This window comes from Hakea prostrata, chromosome 8, assembly GCF_041222555.1.
Source record: "Hakea prostrata isolate BN-2017 chromosome 8, UWA_Hpros_2, whole genome shotgun sequence".
Lineage (NCBI taxonomy): Eukaryota > Viridiplantae > Streptophyta > Magnoliopsida > Proteales > Proteaceae > Hakea > Hakea prostrata.
This window is the reverse complement of record NC_142607.1, coordinates 14,722,540-14,738,465: the sequence shown is the minus strand read 5'-3', so window position 1 is coordinate 14,738,465 and position 15,926 is coordinate 14,722,540. Positions and strand designations below refer to the sequence as shown.

The 15,926-nt window shown below is 39.5% G+C and overlaps 2 protein-coding genes and 1 non-coding gene across 3 annotated transcripts; 2 read left to right on the top strand and 1 right to left on the bottom strand.

Annotated features, from left to right (window-relative positions):
• Positions 1-1,122: 1,122 nt before the first annotated feature.
• Positions 1,123-10,199, top strand: EIF4B2 (eukaryotic initiation factor 4B2). The gene is made up of 3 exons (XM_089166321.1): positions 1,123-2,546; positions 8,470-8,889; positions 9,477-10,199. Exons 1-3 carry the CDS (start codon positions 1,405-1,407, stop codon positions 9,499-9,501), a joined length of 1,587 nt encoding a protein of 528 aa, XP_089022447.1. The 5' UTR covers positions 1,123-1,404; the 3' UTR covers positions 9,502-10,199.
• Positions 10,200-11,993: 1,794 nt separating this feature from the next.
• On the bottom strand, positions 11,994-12,066 carry TRNAR-ACG (transfer RNA arginine (anticodon ACG)). The gene has a single exon. It is a non-coding gene; the product is annotated as a tRNA-Arg (tRNA).
• Positions 12,067-13,238: 1,172 nt separating this feature from the next.
• On the top strand, positions 13,239-15,062 carry LOC149007176 (GDSL esterase/lipase At3g26430-like). Its single transcript, XM_089167547.1, has 5 exons — positions 13,239-13,624; positions 13,830-14,042; positions 14,143-14,312; positions 14,392-14,662; positions 14,729-15,062. The coding sequence occupies exons 1-5, from the start codon at positions 13,360-13,362 to the stop codon at positions 14,992-14,994; spliced, it is 1,185 nt and encodes a 394-aa protein (XP_089023673.1). The 5' UTR covers positions 13,239-13,359; the 3' UTR covers positions 14,995-15,062.
• The last annotated feature ends 864 nt before the right edge of the window (positions 15,063-15,926 follow it).

The window sequence follows — 15,926 nt, the reverse complement described above, 5'->3', positions numbered from 1 at the left end:
AGATCTATTAAAGTTTTACTTTAAAAAATTTTTTTTATTAATTTAAGACATAGGTCTTAAAGATTCTTATGTGGGGATCAGAAGATTTTGTGTTTGATTCATTTTTCGTCAATATTTAAGATGAATTTTATTCTTAATATATGGTGAAGAAATGTAAAAAATAAATATCTATCTTAATAAATAAGTAGATGATAAAAATACAAAAACTGATGGTCCAGTAAGATTTTGGTTAAAAGACAAATCTCATCAATTATGAAATACGCATGGCGCCATGGCCTCTGCTTTGATGCAGGTGTGTCGCAAGTGGACAAGATCTGTTGCCCGGAGAAAATTAAAATTTTTCTTCTTTTCCATCTTTTATCCAACTTAGACAGTTGGGTTTTTATTTTATTTTTATTTTTTTATATTAAATATGATTGGTTCAATCAGTTTTGGTCTTTCCGAGTTTTCTGATTTGGTTCGAATCCCCACTGTTTTTCTGTTTCTTACATTGTATAGTTGTGTGTTCTTTGACCTGAGCATGAGTGCTACCGACTTCTGTGGACTATACTAGGCCTCTGGTGGGGGTTCTGCTGACGTGGCCAGTACTTGCGCTGGTAGTGCACATGGCTAATGCTTGCATAGGTCGCACTCGATAAAAAGTCCGAACATTAGTGGGGGGCGCTAGGTCGCCGCTAATGCTCATCAATTAAGCATTTCATCCAAGAATGCAAAAATGATGTCTCTGTTACTATAAGTCTAAAACCAATGATTCTACCAACGAGGGTTGGTCCAAGTGGTAAGCAGCTTGGTCCGCTTAAGCAAGGTTCCGATATCGAAACCTTGTGGATGCAAAAAATATGTTGGGAGACTCACCCCACCACAACCAGGTGTGCTATCCAGGTCGAACACCGGATTAGTCAGGGCAAAGCCTTGGAAACCGGGGTTGGCAAACCGAAAAAAAAACCAATGATTCTGACCGGGATTGGTTGTTCCGGATCTAATTCGGCTGATCCGGGATTTCTGACCACGGTTGGTTTCGTAAAAGACCATAAGAAGATAGCCGGATAATCGGTCCGACCGGGTTCAATTTTGACAACTAATACCTGAAGTCGAACCCTCTCAGCGTCCCAGCTAATCTAATCTAAATTCTGAAAGAGCGTTGCTGAATGTTGAAGCTGAACTCTATTGGCTTTGGTTGTTTTCATTTTCGTTCGTTGTGTTCTCTCTAATGCACCTTCAGCTCTCGTTTGGCGTATGTTAGCAAGAGATCCGGCTCCCCAGAAGGAGCCTTGCTGAAAGATAATATCTTTCAAAGCTGAATCGCAAATCATCGAAAGAACAAATCTGTAGGCTTTCGTCTGTTCTTGTGCTTTTCAAAGCTTTTCAGATCTCTGCGTCGATTGAGGAAGAAGGAGAAAGAAAATGTCGAAAGCATGGGGAGGAATCGGTGCTTGGGCGGCAGAGGCCGAACGCGCTGAAGCCGAAGAGCTCGAGCATGCTGCTGCTAATGCCAATTCTCAAATCGCCGAGGTTGGTGAGTCTCAGAATTTTCCGAGTCTCAGAGAGGCCGCTTCTGCCAAGCCCAAGAAGAAAAAGATGTCGCTTGCTGAGTTTACCACCGGAACTAACGTTGGTCATGGCACAGCCAGGCGAGATTCCGTCGTGGAATCCAGAGGTCTCACCAGGGACGAGTTGCTCCAATTGCCAACTGGCCCTAAGGAAAGGACTGCCGAGGAAATGGAGTACGGTCGCCTCGGCGGTGGGTTTCGATCGTATGGTCGAACAGGGCCTCCGCCTGGGCGCATGCGTGAAAGAGGTGATGATAGTGAAGGTTCATGGGGTGGTGGTGGTGGTGGTGGTCGGAGATCCTATGGGGGTTTTGATGACGAAAGGAGGTCTAATGATTTCGATCAACCCTCTAGGGCAGACGAAGATGACAACTGGGCAACGGGTAAGAAGCCTCTTTCCTTCTCTCCCATGGATTCTGGAAGACAGGATCGTTACAGTTCGCTTGGTAGTGGTGGTGGAGGTCCTTCTAGGGCTGACGAATTCGAAAATTGGGTTGTCGAAAAGAAGGGACCTTCTCCTGCTAGATCTACAAGTTTTGGCTCAGGTTTCAGAGATTCCGCTCCCGATACGGATCGCTGGGCCAGAGGACCACCGCGTGATGGGGATCGCGAGCGCCCTCGGCTTGTACTTGATCCACCCAAAGTGGATGGAAGCATCAATGAGCCTCCCAAGGCTACCAGACCTAGCCCATTTGGTGCGGCACGTCCTAGGGAGGAGATTTTAGCTGAAAAAGGACTCGATTGGAAGAAATTTGATTCAGATATGGAGACTAAGAAGACGACAAGCCGACCTTCCAGTTCTCAGTCAAGCAGGCCTTCATCTGCCCAATCGAACCACGCTGAAAGTCCTGCGCCACAGCTTCTGGAAGCAGCACTAAAACCACGACCAAAGGTGAATCCTTTTGGGGACGCCAAGCCTCGAGAAGTTTTACTGGAAGAGAAAGGCAAGGACTGGCGGAAGATCGATTTGGAACTCGAGCGTCGTGGTGTTGACAGGTTTGCAGTGTCCAATCGCATGCTTATGTTACTTATCCATATTAACTGCTCTACTTGAATGCCGTACTATTGCTGCATGCTTACAGAATACCATGCGTCTCCATTTTGGTTTCAGCTTTCATGGTTGGCGGTGGTGGTAATGATTCCTTTATTGCTCCCCTGTTATCTATCTAATAGTATATCATTATTGTAGCAATTAGCCACTGAGTTACTTGTTATCTACTAATACCATCAGTGGATGTCAATGGGTGACTTTTAATCTAGACTAAACATGTATGAAGTAAAATTCAAGTGATAAAAGGGGGATTGGGTTGATGGTCTTCACACTTTTGGTTGGGCTATCGATCTGGGGAAGGATTTATTAGTATCTGGAAGTTTATGGGCTGATGCAGCTAGTACTTCCTTTAATAAAGGACTAGTAGGTTTCAACACCAAACTGGGTCTGGTCAGCTAGTCGTTACATTAGACTTAAAAATGATGGTAGTTCTTTTTTTTGTTTATGTTGTTTTGGTTTTTTTTTTTTTTAAGGGGGGGGGTTGATTTCGGAGGATTTAGGCCTTCTTGATTGATGAAAAGGGTAGGAAAGAAGAATTTTGTGGCTGGTTTGATGGATACGGGAATTAGGACTATTCCTTGAGGATGGTTCACATAGTTCTGAAATCAACTAATGCTGGTAACATTGCAAATGTCTACAAGGAGGTTGCAGCAAATAAGATAAAAATGAAACACAGAAATGAGAAGGAAGAAAAGAGTCCATTCATTTATCTTTAAATTTTAGACCTAGAAGATCTTGAGGGCATTCACTGTTAAGAGATGTAAATGGTAAACATGGCAACAGTAATGTTCTTCACTTCTTCATTAGTTAATCTAACATAACAAACTTATATATCCTTCTGTTTTTTGGGGAGGGCTAGTTGGATCATTTGGACTTCATGTTATCATTTTTTTCTTCTAGATACTTGCATGTATATAGAGTTGACTTGGCTATATACTTACCATAAATTGAAATCCAAATAGAAGAACCTCAATACACTTATTTGGTGAGATGAATTGGAGTGAAATGGGTCAGCCTAAAAGGTAAGGCCATGGGTACAGATAATGGCAAGATCAAATATGTTTTAGGCTACTAATAATGTAAAAATAACTTGAAGACAACTTCAATTGGATTATGGCTAGAGTTGACAACTAGATCCTAATGGATCCTAGACTTATTTTCTCCAACAATTCCAAAACAATGCTGCAAGCTTGGTGTTTGTGTATCTCCTTAATTAGAATCCTATTGAGGTTATCTTTCAGTCTTCCAAGTTGCAAATTTTTTTTTTCAATGCTGGAGATTTGTTGGCCCTGCTTGAAAATTGTCTCTTCTTTCCTGTGCTTGTTCCCCTCCCCTCTGGCTTTTTGTGGATCTCTTACAATGTATTGGATATACTTTCCACTAAAGGTAAGTAATGCTTGGAAGTTGATATATGTAGTAGGTTCTGGTTCTTCGATTCAACAGAAGCCAGTAGTATTCTCAAGCTGGATTTTCGAATGCAGGTTGCTCATTGGTTTGTGTTATTGAGTAGGGGTTACATTAATAGTGTAATAGACATATTTCTATGTTTTGGAACAAGGCTCATGATTCTGGCTTCACCTGGGATTTCTTCTCTCTCTCTCTCTCTCTCTCTCTCTCTCTCTTTTTGTTTGGGGGGGTTTGTGGGTGGGGTTGGGGTTCAGTTTCTATTCTTGATATTCAAACCATGTGTAGGGTATCAGTTTGTGATGGGGTTGATTTTTTATTTTTGGGGGTCCTAATTTCCTACTTTCTGGAGTTTCAATCAATTAGGCCGTATTTGGGATGATTTCAGTTTCAAATTTAAATTGACTTCATGTAGTCAATAAATGTATTTTGGTTAAAAAAATTATTTTGTTCATATCACTATGAACTATTTGAAGAACAATGAAAACCCATCTGGTAGTTCAATTTCTGATAGTACATTCACTTGGTGGTGGTGGCATTAGTGAGATATTGGCGGTGGCGGGTATTGGTTGGGGAGGTGGCAATTTGGTAGTGGTGATGTGGAAGTTCTGATGGTGGCAGTTGCTGGAGGCAATGGCAGTCATGGTGGTGATTGCAATGGTGATCACATGGTGGTGATAAGAGTATTTGGAGAAGAAGGGAACATGAAATTACTACATTGCTGATAAAATTAACCTTGTGCTCATTAAAGACCAAGACTGAAATCAAATGATATAGAAATTCTGAAACAACTCCTCAGCTGTTTCAAAGTATCTATTCCACTTATTTCTATTTTACCATAATAGGGTCCAAAGTTCAAACCAAACAAATTTCTGACATAAAAAATCAACCCCAAAAACAGAAACATACCAGAAAAGCTCAAAGAATTGGAACAGTCTTTTATTTACCCTAAAAAAAAAGAGAAAGTCTTGTACTTGAATTTTAGCATAAGTTTAACAGGTTTCTAAGGTATTATCGTCTTCATATATTTATTTTTCGGGTACTGCTTATCATCTCCAAGGTAATGAAGTGGGAAGTGGTAACCTTCTTTTGATTGCTTTTTGTCCATTTCCAAAAGCTACTTCAGTCAGGGACTCAGGGGTAGAAAGATTCTTGTAATAATGTAAAGTGACTTATCAATTCACTTTTGGGCTACTGAAAGGAGTTTCTCATACTAAAAGGGGTAAAGCAGTAAGGATACTTCTTTTTTGCCAACTTTAATTACAATGGGATTTTCTATTTATTTGTAGCCATTGCTGCTATTCTCCCTTTTTCTCCACTTTGATACCTAACTGCACTCAGCTGGAAGATGGTTTTGTATTGGATATTAATGTTTAACTAAATGTTGAATGAATGTCGCTACCTTGTTTTGTATTTTATGTTTTTATAGATATCTATTTACAAAAAAAGTCTTTTTTCAGAATTAATAACTATTCCTTTATAAAGTGTTAGTGGGGGTAATTTAAAATGGTCATATATATATATTGAAGTGTCTAATGTCCAAGGACATTTGATTGACTATGTTCATGTTAGTTATTCTCTAATGTTACTTGTATGCTTACAACACACTGAATTTATGAACTGGCTAGGCCTGGGTAAAACCATCAACCTGACACTGTTTATTAAATACTGGCTAGGTTGGTGCAGAAACATAAAAGGTTAGCTTGGTCTTGTCTGGCCCACAAAATGAAATGTATATTTGCATTTCAGCTTAGGCTGGACTATTTAGGTAGGTCGGTTCAGCCTCCACCAGTATTTCTCCAATAAGTTGTCTACTTATTGTTTAGAAAGCAGAATATTTGATGGTTGAAGTCCATAGGTGACTGACCCTGTTTATTATTATTATTGTTTTTTTTTTTAACTTTCATCTATTATTAACATGGTTGATGCTCAAATTTTTATGGACAGCTTGTCCAAAGACACCTCTATTCTTCTGTTAAGTTTCAGCCCAAAAGTGTGACCCCATATGGCAGAATTAACAGGCTAGTTATTGCATCCCTCAACATCCCGATCCCCTCCCACCCCCCCAAAACAAAAATAAAAATAAAGGGGGAGGGTAAGAGGAATCAAATATATAAGACTTGTCATTTTTGGTCCTTTTGGATTAGATTTGTGTAGTTGATAATGTGGGAAGGCTGAATGCATGGAAGATCTGTTTGACCAAGTTTGGCCCTTTTTTCTTTTTGTGTTTGTATGTTTTGTGTTGAGTTTGGCTTTTGAAGTTGATAGATGGCCGGTCCATACAATTTACCATCTATCCATCAGTCAAAATTGCAATGTCACCCCTTTCCTCATTTGGCTGGAAATACTAGTGGGTAAAATCCTATATATGATGGGCTATATGGTTGAACACAAAGTTTGACGTGGAGGGGGTGGATGAGGAGAGGGGTGCTTTTTCCCTTCAATAATTGGAACGACCGCATTAACCCTCCAGATGGCAGCGTTAGTTGTTGACCTTGAGATTCCTTTCTGCGGATGTTGACCTGAAGAAGCCTTAACTTTTGTTGAATTTCAAGCATCAGCATGTGACACAGGGACAGCTTACTTGACTTTCTGGTTGGATGTGTAGATGAGTTAGTCTGGTGTGATACATTCTACAAAAGTTTGTGAGGGATTGGAATCTTGTACATGAATTTGTTATTGGGATTGTGGTTGCCTTTTGTTCTGTGGTGATTCTCTAGGGTTCCCTGCTGGTGATTCGAAGGTTGGGTACTGGTATTGGTATTGATGCCTGTAGATCAGAGGTGTGACTCACTGATCCTATCCTGGTTTCTTTTGTTTTGTTTTCACCTCCAGTTTTAAAAACCTCTAAAAGTCCTATTGTTGCCAAGGGCGTCCTGGTTCCCTCAAAAGCTCCTATTAATTCTTATTTTAGGTTTCAGTTTTAATTCTGTTCATCAGATGGTGATTCTTGATCATATCCTTCGTATGTCTTCCTTTTATTTAATTTTAACCTAAAAAGTCTTGTTGTTCCAAGGGTTGTCCTACTTTGTTTCTGCTTCTTGAAAATCTCTTGATAGGATTTGGCATGCCTTCTGCTTTGTTGTATCTTCTAGGCTCCTTTCTATCCCCCATCCACCGGTGGCTGACTCCTCAAGGAATAGGCTGATTGTTAGCTCCTGGAGTCCCACCTCTCCCTTTCGGCCTTCCCCTTGATGGGCTTGTTGCCCCCCCCCCCCTCTGTGCGATTGGTAGGCTTGTCTCCCTTTCGGCCTTCCCCTTGGTAGGCTTGTCCCCCCCCCCTCTCAATTTCTCATTCGTATTTTCTTGGCTGTTGTCTTGAATTTTATTATTCATTCATCCAAATTTCTTTTTTTCAATTCTGATTTCAGATTTCGGTTAAGGATTCTATTTACTGGTTAATCAACATTTCATTGCCTAAGTTGATTCTGTTCAAACATATTTAAAAATCTGACCAAATAGATTGCTTTATTAGTTTGTTGATCTTGGAATTCGACTGGTATATTTACATTTTAATATTCTGATGTTTGAATCTCTGAATTCTAATTGGTCTTTACTTTTGTCAGCTCAATTAATACTGCATAAAGAGGTGGTTCTTTTCTCCCCCCGGAACCTAGGCCTAAAACAACCTTGAGGACTCACGTCGTCCCCACTCATCACCCCGACGCTAAGTACAAACTAAAATAAAAAAGAATAAAATAAAATAAAAATAAAATAAAACAAAACCTCTCTTCTATTTGTATCTTTTGCATGGGTTACTTCAGTTGAAGGTGTTGAGGAGAATGACGTTTTGCTCCCTGTACTGGGGGAAACAAATTTATAACCATGGAGTCAAGGGCTCTGAATGGATGAAGAAGATATTTCAGTAAAGAAGGATCTTTTTGACAAATGCCAAACAAGCCAATCTCAATCCCTAACCCTCCTTGTGAGCGTGCACACACTCAGAGACACACAGATCACACACAGACAAAGGATAGAGATAAAAAGGGAGTGATAATATAGTGCTGCAGTATGCGAGGGCTCCCAGTGGAAATTTACTACTGTGGAGTCAAGGGCTCCCAATGGATGAAGAAGAGATTTCAGTAAAGAAAGATTTTTTTGACAAATGCCAAACAAGCCAATCTCAATCCTAGCCCTCCTTGTGAGCGTGCACACACTCAGAGGCACACAGATCACACACAAACAAAGGATAGAAAAAAAGGGAGTGATAATATAGTGCTGCAGCCTGCAGTATGCGAGGATAAAGTCTCCATTAACATTTGGATGACCTAACTTCATTTTCTTCATTGGCACATATTTCTTATGGCATGATCAGATGCTTCTTAAATATTATAATCTTATCAAACTGTCTTGTGAGTTCTAACACAAATAGGAATCTCATGGAGATTTATAAAATAATTCTTCCCTCAGCACATGCTTGAAAAGTTACACAAAGTAATCTAGTGATATTTGGCTACGTTTCAGGCCTGAGACAGATGAAGAGAAGAAGCTGAGGGATGAAATAGATCATCTAAGGAAGGAACTGGAGAAAGAAAGTCCAGTGAATGCAAACGGGGAATCTCTGGAGTCCAGTCAAGAGCAAACCAGTCTACATGAGCTGATGTTGAGCAAAGAAAAGGACCTGGAACTCCTGATCCGTGAGTTAGATGACAAAGTAAGGTTTGGCCAGAAATCCATTGAGAGGCCTGGTTCTGGAGCAGGCAGGGTTGCTGGCATGCCTGAGAGGCCACCCTCTCAGTCTGGCTTGCCGGAGGAGTACAGAAATGTGGAGTTTACGGAGACGCCTCGGTCTCGTGGTACAGGAGATGTTTGGAGCAGGCCTGGAGATGACAGAAGAGCATTTCAGGGTGGAAGGGAAAGAGAATCTCTTGGCAACCATGACAGGTAAGACAAAATGGATTTAGGATCCTCAGTTCAAAGATTAAGGATCTTGCGATTAGTGTTTGGGCCCAGTTGAGATGAGGGAAGTTTTTCCTTATACCCGGATTCTCAAATCCTTGAAAAGGAAAAGGTGATACTAGTCACTTAACATGGAGACAGCTGCATTGCAACTTAAAACCATTCTTGTGGCTTTTCCAATGAGGATGAAATTTTGTTGACAAATGGACCTCAAGGTCACCCCTCCTTATATCAAGTTTTCAGCCTAATTTTCAAAGCACAGCATTAGGTAATTCAGGTGTACAAAGAGGGAAAAAAAGAAAAAAAAGGGGGGGGGGGGGGGGGGGGGGCAGCATGGGATCACCAAAAGGGTTCATGGGAGGGTAGTGCCAATACTGCCTATTCATTGGATCAGATTTGCCACATTGCTGTTTCATATGTTGAAGTGACCAAGGTTGGTTGCAATGCATTTTGTTCAGGGGTTTGAAAACTGGAAGTAGGAGCATTCTTTCTCTCACACACATACAAAACACATCTTGCTTTGTATGCTGGTTTATATGTTGACCTGATTTCTGATCCTTTGTTGCTTTCAGGTCAAAGTCGAGGGAGAGATGGTAATAAGTGTGTTGTGAAATTGAGTTCTTTTTGCCACTAGTACAAGATACTTAGCTTATTATTGATTTCTTTTTCATCTCGTATGTTTTGCACAAAGTGGGGCGAGAAATATAGCAGGAAACCTTGGATAACCTAACTGTTACTGCCTGTTGCAGATGTATAATTGCTATTTAATGAGTCAAGCGGCCGAATTGTTTCTAGATTTATCCCCCCAATTGTAATCCCAATGGACTTCTGTTGCATTAGTTCTCTTTTGTATCACAATATACAGTTAATCAGTTCTGTCAATGATATTGATGAAAACACCGAGTGTAATGAATGCTAATTTTGTTGAAGTTACCTTGTCAAAATTTGGATAGGGAGACTCTTCTTACATTAGTTCTTCTATGATCTGATTATCCTAAGCTGGAATTGTCTCTGTGGCTTTTATTTAGTAATTGCATTGCATTTAGATAAGGATGCTTATGATTATGGGTAAAGACTGGAGTTCTTCATGGAAAAGAAGCTATTTGAGTTGAAAGAAAAGTTCAGACATAGAAGGTATGATATGAGAATAAATATAGGCAATAGAAATAATGATAAAAATTCATACTTGGAAATAGGCTGAGTTTTGTAGAGCTCATTGTCCTCTGCTTTCCATGATTCCATTATTCTTATTACCTGCTACCTCAGGGAATCCTTGAGGAGACTGGACTGATATTCCTAACTTGTAATCTCCTCTGTTTCTGTCTCTCTGGCTTCAGAAATGTAGCCATCTTTTTTTCTTAGAGATGGTAATCCTTGCCAAAGAGTTGGTTATGTTGTTTAATTCTAAGATTCTATTTGGATCAATTGGGTCTATTACTTCGTTACTCTAATCTGACTTTATTTGGTTGGTCCCGATCTCCTCCAACCCCTCTTGGGTGTGGGGAAAGCTCATGTAGGCATTGACCCCTTGCCCTCTCCTCTATCTCTATCCAAATTTCCTCGGATGCTTCTATTTCTTTCTGGCATTGACCCTTGGCATCCAATAGGCATTCTTTTCAATCTCCTAGGTCCTTGTAGGGTTTATGATTCTCATATCCCTAGGTCTACCCCCCTTTCCATGTTCATTGCCGATGGTTCTTGGTCCCCCATCCCCCACCCATGTCTCGCTCAAGTTTGGACTTCTCCCTCTGCTCTCTAATCCCCCCCATGACCTTCACCATCAAAAAAATTCTCTATTTCTTCTGCTTGGAACCTCCTCTATCCCTCCTCCCCCTTGTCCCTTGGGTCACCCTGATTTGGTTTAAAGGCCATATTTCCTGCCATTTTCTCACTCTTTGGAGAGCCCTCAATCTTGGTCTCCCCACCCTAAAGCTTCCCATTTGGTTAACCTATTTTATTTTATTAGTGCATTCTTTGCTGGAGTGGTTTAGAGGACCTTGAGCGCATTTTTTTTACTTGTCATCTTTCCCACATTCTTTGGAGAAAAACCCTAGCTTCCATTTGGCCCCATTCAAGATGTTCTTTTGGTCACTCAAGATTGACATTAGATTTTGAGACTCTATTCTGGGTCATTCATTTGTGATTAGGTTGGACAGGTTGGTATTCAATGCATATATATTTTGATGTTTCTTCTAGGCTACTGTTATTGACAATACAAGGAACATGCTTATTGTTGTTACCTGGGGCCTTATCTCCTCCTTTCAACATCTCTCTTAAAAGTTGAATTCCTCGATCCCCATCTCTCTCTGTTCCCCATTTGTGCTCTCCTTATATTATTTATTCATCTAATCAAAAAATAATTCTACAAAAATTAAAGTTTGTAGGGAAATGATGTCATCTAAAGTGAACTTAATTAATAGCCGAACTTAGGTGAAATCTACATTGCAAATTGACAAATCACTTTCTTGTCTATTTTGATCAAAAGATGAATGAAAATGTCAGAGAAAGCTTCTAATCGGATAAAATTGAATTACCATAGCCTCACCCAACCGTAGAAAATCTATTTGTTTTGAACATTCAAATAAAAAAACCCAGAGAATATTTCAATAACTTTAGACTCATATCAGTGGGGTCCAGCTCCTCTCTTCAAGAGTAATCCCTCCAATAGATGTGGGTGAGGTGGTTTTATACATCAAGAATCTACGGATCCATTTTGCTGAATGTAAGTTTGGTCATGCCTGTTTTGACTTAGATGAGTTGGCACCTTTTCACTCCACAATTATTAGACACTTGTCAATCTGAGGCCCCGAAAACGGATGAGTTGGCTCTCCTCAGCCATTGGACACTTGTCAGTCCGAGGCCACCATTTTCTCCCTACATACGTGTGGATCATCTGTTCTTTAAGAATAATAGATCATTTAAAAAAAAAAACCGTCACCTTAATCTTATGAGCCTCTTGTAATTTGTGGTCAATAACCATCCGTGCTTCCTATCAGGGGAGATGATCCAGACTCACATACTTAAAATATATGTATATAAAAAACTCAAAATATTTTCCAAAAACCCAAAAATACATTGAATTGAAGATTCGACTTCACTGGGGATCGAACCCAGAATCTCTGGTTCCGTAGACCAGCACCTTATCCATTGGGCCATGAAGTCAGGATGAACTCTAATATGCCCAAAAATATTCAAGAACATGACACTGAAACAACATTTCAAGCGATTAGAGTTATGTTCTCATGCGAGGTTTAAAATATCCCACTGCCCACAGCATATAATAGCGAAGACCCAACGGATTAGATCCATGTTGGGTCAATAATTTACTCTCTCTGTTTGTTATTTTCTTTGGATGAGTTCATCAGAAGAAAACGAATCACCAACATATAAATTCAATTGGTGGACAACCAAATCTGATCAGTTATTTTATTTGTTGGTTTTAAGGTTTAAAATTTTCAATTGGATCGATAATGCCATGCAGCTTAGGTGCAACTTGATGTCTGACTATCTAGCAGTCGATAATGATCTTAAATGTTTGTTGCTTTGTTAACATTTCAATGCGTTAAGATTCGGAAACAGACCTTAAATGATGGATCTTGCTCAAAACTTTGAGATCTCCAAATGACTAGTTGTGAGCTTCCGATGTAAATTTCTAGTGTTCTTGGCATGGATATGAGCATCTTAGTATTTGAATAATCTTTCATATCTGTTGAAAATTTTCTGGGCTGCCTCCTTATTTTTTCACTCTTTATAATGAAGTCATCAATGAATTCAACCACAAACATAACCTTCAAATGAATCACATAAATTCTTATATGTAATACTTTCTTGCTCTACCAATAACATGATCTCTGATGGTGATTTCCAGCGAGAGAGAGTGTTTTAAAATCAATGTAAGGTGGGAAACTAATAGGGTAAACCTAAAGGTTTAAACATGATCAGTTAGGCAGTCTCTTTAAAGTATTTCAATGATAAGATAAAATATACAGAGTGGGTGTTTAAATTTGTACGTAAAAACAATTTTTTTTTTGGGTTTGTGGCCCTTTCCAATTGTTAGAGATAGAAGTCACAGAACTAGGAGACAATCACGTGAGTGAAGCGGTGCCTCTAATGCGCAGGACTGTCATGCAATAAGTTTCGGTTCGTCTGATTGAAATCTCGGTCTAGATTTTGATTTCGACTATTGAAATTTAATAGTCGAGATTGAAATTTCGATTGAAATTTTGGATCCAACGGACTGAAATTTCGCTTGACTATTATGTGCATTTAATGCGCATGACCGAAGCAATTTCGAAGAAGCTGTCTTTCTTACAAGTCCCAAAAATCTATCAAGCCACTAGACCACCATCCTCTTCTCTGTCCTTATAATCTTATCACTCTTAGCTATTCTTGCTGTACTGTTTCTTTGGTTTCTCTTCTCTTCCAGTGGTTTCTAACTTCCTTTTCTTCATCCCCATGGATTGGTGTAATGTCTTGAGACTGGTTATTGCTCTATGTACTTCAGTAGCGATCATCCCATCTTCTCCAGCAGGTTTGGTGTTTGGGTTGACGAGCCCAGCACCGTGTGAGTTCCAGGCAATTTTCAACCTCGGTGACTCAAATTCCGACACTGGTGGATTCTCTGCGGCATTTGGTCAAGCACCTCCACCCAACGGAGAGACTTATTTTCATGCCCCCGTTGGTCGATACTCTGATGGCCGTCTTGTAATCGACTTCATAGGTACCCATTAGAGAAAACACATGACCTCGCATGCATACGTGTGTGAAATGCGAATCCTTTAGCCAGATTAAATCATGGGTTAGAAATAACCAAAGCCAGATTCTTGTTTTTCAGTTTATGGCAGAAACCATCTTCTTTCTTCCTTTCCTCTCTCTGTGTCTCTTCCCTACTCATTTCTGTCTTGTTGTCTCCTTCATTTTGGCAGCGGAGAGCTTAGGACTTCCTCATCTCAATGCGTTCCTGGATTCAGTAGGATCCAATTTCTCCCATGGAGCCAATTTTGCAACTGCTGGATCAACAATTAGACCACCGAACAGGACTCTCTCACAGGTGGGTGGGGCTAGTCCCTTCTCTCTAAACGTCCAATTCACCCAGTTCAATGATTTTCAACGTAGATCTCAAGCAGCTCGTAAACAAGGTAATTAACTCTAGTAAACCCATCACTGCAAACGAACAATTTTCATCATCATATCTTGTTTGAACTTCCATAAATATCTTTCTGGAATATAATGGTGTAGGGGCTGTTTGGCAAGAACTGATGCCCAGTAACCAGAGTTTCTCTCGTGCCTTGTACACATTTGACATTGGTCAGAATGACTTAACAGTCGGCTACTTCATTAACATGACAACCGATGAAGTTCGAGCATATGTCCCTGATTTATTGAATCAGTTCACTACTGTTATCAAGGTGAGTTTGGTGTTGCCTTAGAATTTTCAGACACCTTTGATTGGTTAATTTGATACAAGTAAGGACTCTGTGAAAGCAGAATATATATGGGCAAGGAGGGAGATGGTTCTGGATACACAACACAGGCCCAGTTGGGTGCCTTCCCTACATTCTGGATCGTTTGCTCATCACAGCAGCGCAGGTGGACAAAGCTGGGTGTGCTAGTCCCTTCAATGAGGTAGCTCAGTACTTCAACATGAAATTGAAAGAAGCAGTGGCTCAACTAAGGAAAGATCTTCCCTTGGCTTCCATTACATATGTAGATGTTTATTCTGTCAAGTACTCTCTCATCAGTCAGGCTTCAAAGCATGGTAACTAAATTCATCTGAAATCTTTTGTCAAACAAATTAAGTTAGATTCTAAATCTGAAATTGCAGGATTCAAACTCCCTCTTGTAACTTGTTGTGGGCATGGTGGGAAGTACAATTACAACGGAAACGTGCGTTGTGGATCAAAGGTTACAAAAAATGGTAAAGAGGTTCTCGTGGTGAAATCTTGCAAAGATCCATCGGTTCGGATCAACTGGGATGGTGTCCACTACACTGAGGCTGCCAACAAATGGATCTTTGATCAGATTGTTGATGGATCGTATTCTGACCCGCCCATGCCATTGAAAATGGCTTGTAACCGGTTTGCTACCTGACTTGATTATTTTGTTTGTCAGCAGAAAAATAATATTATTTTAAATAATATTAATTATAGATGTCCATTATTCTTAAAATCATATCAAATAATGTTTTTAAATGAAGATCTTAACCATCCCAGCATGCAATCTTGGAAATTCAAGATCTCATATTAACTGAAGACTGCAACAATGCATCATTCCAGAGTCTGGATCCTCACCGCGTCGGGGGAGCATAGACTGCTTCCTGACGGCTTCCCAACCACACAAATATGTGGGGCCCACAGGTGAAAAATACTTTTTGAAAAAAATAAAAAAAAACTTTAAATTTTCACCTGTGGGCCTCACATGTATTTGTGTGGTTGGGAAGCCGTCGGGGAGCGGTCTGTGCTCCCCGACGAGGTGAGGATCCGAACTCTCATTGGATATCAAGATCATTTTATTGTGTGCAAGAATCATATATTGTATTTTTTTAGATCATGATATTTTCATATTAGAGAAAATACTATTTTTACTATTAATATATAATACACATAATTTAATAGAAGAGTTTAATTCATCTTGTTCTAATTTTATTTTTTGTCTTTAATATTTTTTTCTCTATTTTAAAACACGTTATCAACATGACTTCGCTCAAAGTAATTGTGTTTTGAGAAGAAAGTCGACAGACTATGTAAATAATTAAATTTGTTTTGACCATATTATAATCTAAGTTTATCATGATTAATGTATGTGATTTATTAAATCTAAGAATCAAACAAATGATAAGATATTAGGTTTCTTTGAAATTGTAGGTTGCCATTAACCAATCTCAATATGGTGGTTTTATTTATTGCACCACAAATATTTGTTGAGAAATTTATACCTTATTGCTACGGAATTAACATAGAAAAGAAATCAAAAGCAAGACACAATATTGTTACTTGGTTCAGTCATGTAGACTTACATCCAAT

Coding starts and splice junctions, on each gene's coding strand:
- EIF4B2 (XM_089166321.1), top strand. CDS start 1,405: ATGTCGAAAGCATGGGGAGGAATCGGTGCTTGGGCGGCAGAGGCCGAA. Junction 2,547..8,469: donor GAGCGTCGTGGTGTTGACAG/GTTTGCAGTGTC, acceptor GCTACGTTTCAG/GCCTGAGACAGATGAAGAGA. Junction 8,890..9,476: donor TCTCTTGGCAACCATGACAG/GTAAGACAAAAT, acceptor TGTTGCTTTCAG/GTCAAAGTCGAGGGAGAGAT.
- LOC149007176 (XM_089167547.1), top strand. CDS start 13,360: ATGGATTGGTGTAATGTCTTGAGACTGGTTATTGCTCTATGTACTTCA. Junction 14,043..14,142: donor TCAAGCAGCTCGTAAACAAG/GTAATTAACTCT, acceptor ATAATGGTGTAG/GGGCTGTTTGGCAAGAACTG. Junction 14,663..14,728: donor CAGTCAGGCTTCAAAGCATG/GTAACTAAATTC, acceptor CTGAAATTGCAG/GATTCAAACTCCCTCTTGTA.